The 8728-nt window shown below is 44.9% G+C and overlaps 1 protein-coding gene across 1 annotated transcript; it reads left to right on the forward strand.

Annotated features, from left to right (window-relative positions):
- The first annotated feature begins 159 nt into the window (after nucleotides 1–159).
- clrn1 (clarin 1) lies at nucleotides 160–2753 on the forward strand. The gene is made up of 3 exons (XM_047594635.1): nucleotides 160–450; nucleotides 1344–1523; nucleotides 1857–2753. The coding sequence occupies exons 1-3, from the start codon at nucleotides 198–200 to the stop codon at nucleotides 2120–2122; spliced, it is 699 nt and encodes a 232-aa protein (XP_047450591.1). The 5' UTR covers nucleotides 160–197; the 3' UTR covers nucleotides 2123–2753.
- Nucleotides 2754–8728: the final 5975 nt, after the last annotated feature.

Consider the following 8728-nt stretch of genomic DNA (forward strand, 5'->3'; position numbering starts at 1 on the left):
TCCCCTCCCTCCCTCCCTCCCTCCACTCTCCCTCCCTCCCTCTCTCCATCCCTCATCCAACCCCCTCCACCCTCCTCCCTCCCTCCGTCCCTCCAACCCCCTCCACACCTCCACTCTCCCTCTCTCCCTCCTCCCTCCTCCCTCCCTCTCTCTCTCCCTCCCTCCCGCCCTCCCCTCCTCCCCTCCCTCCCTCCGTCATGCCGAGCCGACAGAAGCAGCTCCTCTTCTCGGTCTCGGGCCTCCTCGGTTTGTCCTGCGCCCTCACGGCCGCCGTGGCGACCGGACTTCCTTTCTGGCTCCGCGGTGCCGCGCTGTGTCGAACCGGAGCCGAACTGGTCAACGCCACCGGACCCGAGCTGGACAAGTTCCTGGGGGAACTGAGCTACGGGCTTTTCCACGGGCAGAGGGTGAAACAGTGCGGCCTGGGAGGACGGACGTCCCGCTTCTCCTGTGAGTCACTGAATGAATGAATGATTCATGGCTGCCCTGAATAATTGACTCTACACGTGACGACAGGTGAGAACAGGTGAGAACAGGTGAGAACAGGTGGATCTTCATCTTTAATGAGCCTAAAACAAATATCATCATCATCAGTGACCATGAAGTCCGGATAAAAACATGTAGAGGACTTCACCTGTCTCTATGTCCTTACACCTGTCCCCCTGTCCCTACACCTGTCTCATTTTCTTGTTGTTTAGGCTGGTTAAACATGTTTGCTCCAGGTCCTGAACCAGGTCCAGGTCCAGGTCTGGACCAGTACGTGATGTTCTCTGGTCGGGTAACGAGGTTTCTGGCTGACTGATCAGGAACAGATGAGCTTTGTTCTAATCACAGCTTCAAAACCTTCACAGCCAGAAACCAACAGGAATTTAAAGTGGAAGTTTTATTTGTTTGTCTGAGTCTGATCAGTTTGAACGTCGTTTGTGTCTCTTGCTGAATAAATCCGTCATTGACTCCAGGATATTTTGATCACGCGTACAGAAACATAGAAAAAACGTATGCTTGGCTTGGTTCATGTTTGAAGCTGGAAAGAAAACTCCTTCCTGCAGAGTGTGATGATACTTTATGTGTCTCCACTGGTCCCTCTTGGTGTCTTTGTCCTCAAATGTCCCATGGAGAGGACCAACGTGCTGTTTAGCGTCTTCCATCTTTATGGGTTGGTTCTGCTGCCTGTCACTACCGGATCAGCTGGTGCTAACGCTAACGCTACTTGGACAAACTGAGACACGTTCACAGTCGTTCTGCTGCAGATGTTTCATTAATCACATTAATCAGATGATGATTAATTAACGTTAACGAGTTAATTCTGAGAGCTCTAATAATTTTAAATATTTGTCTGACAGTCTTCCCAGACCTGCTGGACGCCATCCCTGCAGGCCTCCACGTCACCATCATCTTCTTCTGTGGTGTTGTGATCTTCTTCTCCTCCGTGGCCACTGGCTTCTTCTTCTTCAACGCCTTCGGTCGACCCTATGAGACGCTGCAAGGCCCCATGGGACTTTACCTGTGGACCTTCATCTGCTGTGAGAAACACTGGTGACAAACCTGTACATTAACCAACGCGCTACCGGGTCAGAACCTCGTACAACAGGACGTTTAAGCTCTAAAAACAAATTAGAAAATATGTAAATATGAGGGTTGGTCTCAATAATGTAACATTACCCACAATCCTCTCTGCTCCACTCCTCCATTCTGAGTGTCATTAGAAACCAGAGAAGCTCCTCCTTCTATTGATATCAAGTATCACATAGCTGGAGCTAACCAGCTAGCCTCCGCTAATGGAGAGAACTTTAAAGAACTTTAAATGAGTGCATGTTTCCCATGATGCACCTGACGTCCCGTGGTTTCTCCCCCAGGTCTGAGCAGCTGCCTGGTGATGATTCTGTTTGCGTCCGAGGTGAAGCTGCAGCATCTGTCTGAGCGCATCGCTAACTTCAACGAGATCAACTTCGTCTTCCAGACGTACTCCGAACGCTACGACCGATGCTTCTGGCTCTTCTTCCTCATCTTCTTCCTGCAGGGGCTCAACGGGATCCTGATCCGACTGGCGGGGATCCAGTTCCCCTTCCAGGACAGCAAAGAGGTGGAGCTGAGTAGTGGGGCAGCGGACCTCATGTACTGAGCACCGGGAGACGTCCTGGACCGGGAGACGTCCTGGACCGGGAGACGTCCTGGACCGGGAGACGTTCCCACCTCACATGACAAATGAACTTTAAGTTTAGAACAAGTTCGAGGAGATGAAACCAGTTTTCAGTGCAGCGTCGGTAGTGAATCATTTCTGTCCTGATTAATAATCATCATTAATCCTTAACGAGAGACACTTTAGGAAACTAATCAGTTAATTAAAAGTGTTAAATACGTAGTTCAATTACTCAACTGAACGTTTAGGAAACAGAGCTGAGTCCTGATGTTCTCTGTCGGTTCTTCACTGGTTCTCTGAGCAGCAGGAACTTGTTCTTGTTCTTTAAGTCAGAATTGTGTCACGTTGTTAAAGAGTTTCATTTACTGGTCTCATGTGAAGAGTCTGGACCTCTGAACACTGGTACTGATCCCAGGCTCGGTTCCTGTTCTGGTGGTTCTGAGCTGGAGGTAACTTCGTACTTCGTCAACCAGCTTTTCTTCATCTGGTCCCCCACAAGGACACTGAGTCCGTTCGTCTCAGCATAAGGACGTGTCGGCAGGACAGGCTGAACCAAACAATGCCTTCTGAGGCAGACCTGGATCCTCCAGGACCACGTGGTCCAGCTGGGGGGGGGGGGGGGGGGGGCGGGGGGTTAATTGAGGTGTCTTGTTCAGTGATGACGGCCAATTAAAGGTTAAAGACCAGGGTTTCATCAGGATGTCAGACGTGAGACGTTTCCTTGTGAAGCTACTGGCGCCTTCAACAACCAGGAAGTGAACGGAACTCAATAAACACTAAACTGCATCAGCCACGTGTCCCTTAATTAACTCATTGATTGATTGATTGATTGATGATTGATTGATTGATTGATTGATTGATTGATTGATTGACTGATTGGTTGGTTGGTTGGTTGATTGGTTGATTGACTGGTTGGTTGGTTGTTTGGTTGATTGATTGTTTGATTCTGGCAGAAAAGACGCCAGTGAGAGTCATCATGAGAACAAATAAGGATTGGCCTGTTGCCCCGTCCATTCTGCTGTGTTTGATCAGTTTGAGCTGGTTTCCCTCTTCTCTCTGTGACGTAGTGAAATCTCTGAACCCTACAAACTGCCCACTGGATATTGTCCCTGCCAAAGTGTTTAAATGGTGTTTAATGCTGTGGGGCCCAGTCTCCTGGTTCTTATTAACTCCTGCCTTAGATCAGGAACCTTTAAACATGCTGTGGTCAGGCCCCTCCTTAAAAAGCCTCAGTGTTATCAAACTTTAGACCTGTTTCCAATCTGCCCCTTCTTACCAAGGTTTTAGAAAAAGTAGTTTTTATACAGTTACAGTTCTGTTCTTGTGAAGTTCCAGTCTGGGTTTAGGTCTCGGCACAGCAACGAGTCTGATCTCACAGCACGGTGGACATGGTGGACACGGTGGACGTGGTGGACACGGTGGACACGGTGGACACGGTGGACACGGTGGACGTGGTGGACACGGTGGACACGGTGGACACGGTGGACGTGGTGGACACGGTGGACACAGTGGACACGGGGGACACGGTGGACACGGTGGACACGGTGGACACGGGGGACACGGTGGACACGGGGGACACGGTGGACACGGGGGACACAGGGGACACGGTGGACCATGGAGTCCTCCTGTCACGTCTAAGTCATTATGTCGGCATGCATGGCACTGCATTGTTATACAGACGATTTACAAATCTATCTGCCAGTGAAGCCCAATGGGAATAGTGCACGATGTCCTTTGGTGGATCGTATCACTGATATGAAGCAGTGTTTGGCCCAGTTCATTCATTTAAATGATGATAAAACTGAATGTGTTGTGTTTGGGAAACTGTGATGATCGGCTTCGGCACCTTGTCTTCAAAGCTCAGTTCATCCTTCAGAAATCTCAGAGTGACCTTTGACAGTCTCTGAGGTTTGACAAACAAATTAACAATGTTGTCAGGACTAGTTTTTATTGTCCCGTTTTTTAAGCCGTCATAACCCTGAGAAGGACGTCGATGCCCTAATGCATTCAAGGTTAGACGACTGCAATGCACTTTATGTCAGCGTCTCCCAGTCTTCAACTTCTGCCAAACGCTGCCGCCGTCTTTTAACCAACACAAACAAACGTGTCACTCCTGTTCTTAACTCTCTTCGTTGACTTCCTGTCCTTTATAGAATTGTTTTTAAACGTTTAAAGCTCTTAACGACTCTTCCCATCGTATTTATCTGAGCTTTTAACTCTGCATAATCCTGCGGTGACGAAGCCTTTTCTGTTCCAGGCTCTGGAATATTTACCCACCGACATGCGTCTTATGTCTGACCTGGGCTTCTTCTAGTCTGGGCTAAAAACCTACTTATTCAGGATGACTTTTAATACCCAGTAGGATGATAACACTCTTACTTATTTTATCTTTTCAATTTTGTTGTATTTTATTGCTTTTCACTGTTCTTTTATTGTTTTTAATTGTTTTTACTTATTCTTCTCTTCATTTATAACCTGCTGTAAAGCACTTTGGTTGTATAAATAAAGTACATTTACATTTACATGTACACACATATATGTATTTACATATATATAAATATATGTGTCTATATATAATGTCAGTGTCCTCATTAAATTATTAAAAGTCATTAAATTTGAAGAAAAAAACAATGATGTTAATATTTTATATTTAGAGACGTTAAACACTGAACGACTGAGTCAAAAATAAATAAGAATAAATGTGTCAAAATAAACTGTAACTGTCCCTGGATTTAACCATGATGTGTTTCAGTTCAAAGAGGAGTTCAGAGCCTCGTCTTCTCCAGAACCGTCCACAGGTAAAACCCCAGCGCCCCCCACAGGACCCAGACTTTACTACAGCTACCATGAAGACAAGTGATGTCTGTCCTGAAGAACTTCCCACCTCCTCCACCTCAGTCTTGGGAACTTTGTGTGTCGTCAGGTAAGAAGCTCACCTGGTGTCTCGGCCTGGTCTCTAACATCAGGGGTGACTCTAGGGTCTTCAGGGGTTTAGGGGTTTAGGGGTTTATGGGTTTATGGGTTCTCTACCCCTCTGGAGGGGTCTCAGTGAAACACAAACTCTACGGTTCAGCCCCAGAGTTTTATCCCAGGACAGAAGAAGACTAGTTTACTTTGGTCAAATATTTCAAAATGTCTATTTTTCCTGAGTTAAATCCAGATCAATGAATGTCTCATATCTGGTTCCTGGTCTCATATCTGGTTCTGGTCTCATATCTGGTTCCTGGTCTCATATCTGGTTCTGGTCTCATATCTGGTTCCTGGTCTCATATCTGGTTCTGGTCTCATATCTGTTCTGGTCTCTATCTGGTTCCTGCTTTAAACTAATGTAAACATGTATTTGTCACATTAGAACATCATCACATCATCACATTAGAAACATTAGGACACTTGTTCTTCTTCATGGTTCCTGATAAACCAGTTCAGAGGGGGACCTTGTAGACCACATTAGACCCTGATTAGACCTGAGGATGTTTCCTGGATCTTCTCTGATTGGCTCAATGAAAACCACATGACAATAAACCTCACTGGTTTAAACATAAACATCTCACATGTGACTTTCCAGTTATTTGTTTCATTCTGTCAAACTGTGTGAACACGTTGGCGCTAAAACCAGACTAGAACCATCAGATCCAGGAGGAACAAGTTAGAAAATCACAAACATGTGGAACCAACCATTTCTAGAACTTAGAATGTAAATCTAACCTGGACATTTCTAAAGCTGATCAACACATTTAGTTATTTACAACTATTTCCATTAAAACTATTTAGCACCATGTCCACAACTATCAGGTGTCCAACCAGTAATAATGTCTAAATGTCTCTAAACTGTCTCCTGTCTCCATAGACTGAATATAGCCTCAATGTTGCTTAGCAACCACTGACACATCATGTCCTGATTGGTTGATGGATGCATGTTTCCACCAATAGGAAAGAGGCTGTCATGTTGTTTCTTTCTATCATGTGTAGCTGGTTAACTCTCTCCTCCTGCTAGCTCTCTCCTCCTGCTAGCTCTCTCCTCTTGCTAGCTCTCTCCTCCTGCTAGCTCTCTCCTCCTGCTAGCTCTCTCCTCCTGCTAGCTCTCTCCTCTGCTAGCTCTCTCCTCCTGCTAGCTCTCTCCTCCTGCTAGCTCTCTCCTCCTGCTAGCTCTCTCCTCCTGCTAGCTCTCTCCTCTTGCTAACTCTCTCCTCTGGCTAGCTCTCTCCTCCTGCTAGCTCTCTCCTCCTGCTAGCTCTCTCCTCCGGCTAGCTCTCTCCTCTTGCTAGCTCTCTCCTCCTGCTAGCTCTCTCCTCTTGTTAGCGTTTTCCTCTGGCTAGCTCTCTCCTCTTGCTAGCTCCCTCCTCCTGCTAGCTCTCTCCTCTTGCTAGCTCTCTCCTCTTGTTAGCGTTTTCCTCCGTGAACCAAACATGACGACAACATTCAGGAAAAAGACTCAGTTATTTTTTTTCAGTTACTTGGTCTAGAAACACGAGTTAAAAACTGATCTATAGGCTGAAGTTTCTACTGAAGTAAAAACAGAGAGAAGAGTGTTGATGCTACGTCGTCTTAAACTGGTCTAGAGGGTTAAACAAGTGTCTCCGCTCTGGATCTGATGTCTGGTGTTAGTCTAGTTGTTATTAGAGGGTAAACTCATGGTACTGAGGACAGTTTGGGGACACAGAGACTTGTCCTCGTGTCTTGGCTGGTGTCTGAATGGGGAGGTCTGTCCGTCCTGTAGGTGGGCAGCAGGTTCCTGACGTTAGGTTCCTGTTCTCGCAGACAGGAACTTCCCCTTCTTCTTCGCCTGCGCACGCTTGTCAACATCCAGGTTAATGTCTGGGTTAACGTAGCAACATCTGCTAGCTAGTTCTTTCGTTAGCTAGTTATTTTTTCTCGAATGTTTCAAAATAACATCTAGTCGGGTTAAATAACAGGTAGCATACAGCCCCAATTAATAAGCTGAGCAAGTTAGAGAACGATAATTTAAACCTCATAAGCTTACGTTTGATTTATGTTTTTACTGATATTACAAGCATATTCGTTTTCAACAAGAACAGTTGAGTCTCAATGACTCTAAGTTGGAAGCAGTTTCCAGACACATAAAAATTCAGACAGTATTTCACTCCAAGGGTTCATTTATTTTTCCATTTTTGTATTTAATGCAACACAAAATAATTTCACTAGAACAGTTTGAACTTTGTAAAACATAGAATTCCTCTTGAACAATTTTTAAACATTGTACAAGAGAATTTTCATATTTTCTATGAATATTAAACATTTTTTTTTAAAATACAATTTCTCGTCAACCATTTTTAAACATGCAAAATAAATGATTTCTCTTAAACAATTCAACACTTTAACCGGATAAAATAAAACATATCAACAGAAAAACACTGTCGGTTTAAATTTCCTTTCACCTTTCTGACACTAGCTACTACCTGCTGCATTAGATGGTAAATAGACTGAATCCATATCACTTTTCTCTTCATTAGTCACTCAAAGCGCTTTTACACTACATGACTACATCCACACATAAAATGAAACTTATATCACCACAGTACGTTGTTAATTAGGATGTTATTGTTTTATAGAAAGCTAAACTCCGTTAGCTAACTACGCAACAACCAAGCTAGTGAAAAAACTATTTAACGTATTATAATTTAATTATGTCAGTGAAATCAGATTCTTCTTATTTTAAATTTGTCATCTCTGTCCAATGTTTATCATTTCCAAACCTGTCACTGTGTTTTAATGTTTAACTTTGTCAGTGTTTCATGACTGTTTGTAAAAAATCACGTCCACAAAAACAATATCTATTTAAAAATAATAAAAATACAAATTAACAATGTATTGTGGTGATACAAGTATTCGCTGCAAACTTTAGCCTTGTTGCCGCGTTGCTTATGGGCGAGATAACGATTAGCTGCTAATGAGCCGTGCTGTCGCTATTAGTAATATCGGATTTGGATGCAATAAAGACAACACAGCAGTTATGTTATGAGAAAACATTCGAGTAAATGTTGTCAAAATAAACAATAATCAACTTACTGACATAATCTCTCTCAGGACCTTCAGGTTTTCTCGGGGACAGGAAATGTCCACCTGTGTTCACACGTGTCCGATCGGTCAATGAAACGCTGCCCGGACGTTCTGGTGTCATGACGGAAACGTCCGGGCCGCAGCCAGACCCGGGTTCAGGTCTGGATCAACTACAGCTTCTTGGTTCTGTTCAGCCTCAGTCTGGAAGGAAAACCTGAGGTCCCAGACCAGGTCTGAACCAGGTCTGAACCAGGTCTGAACCAGGTCTAGCACTTGGTTCTCTGGTGCAGATACTCACTCCCACCACTGGGAGGCGTCATCCCAGACCCGGACCCAGACCCGGACACGGACCCGGACCCCATTACCAGGGTCCAGCTCCTGGAGACCCGGGGTCAAGGGTCATTCTTAGACGTGAGCCGTCCTTGTCTCCTCAGTACAGCGCCCCCTGCTGGCTCTGACTGTAGCTCAGCGTCCTTTATTATCTAGAACTATTGTAGTTAATTCAGTGTTTTTATGAGAAGCCTCAGAATTGTCTCATTTTGTGAAGTTAATCTGTTACAGAAGCAGAAA

Source organism: Mugil cephalus, chromosome 9 (genome assembly GCF_022458985.1).
Source record: "Mugil cephalus isolate CIBA_MC_2020 chromosome 9, CIBA_Mcephalus_1.1, whole genome shotgun sequence".
Lineage (NCBI taxonomy): Eukaryota > Metazoa > Chordata > Actinopteri > Mugiliformes > Mugilidae > Mugil > Mugil cephalus.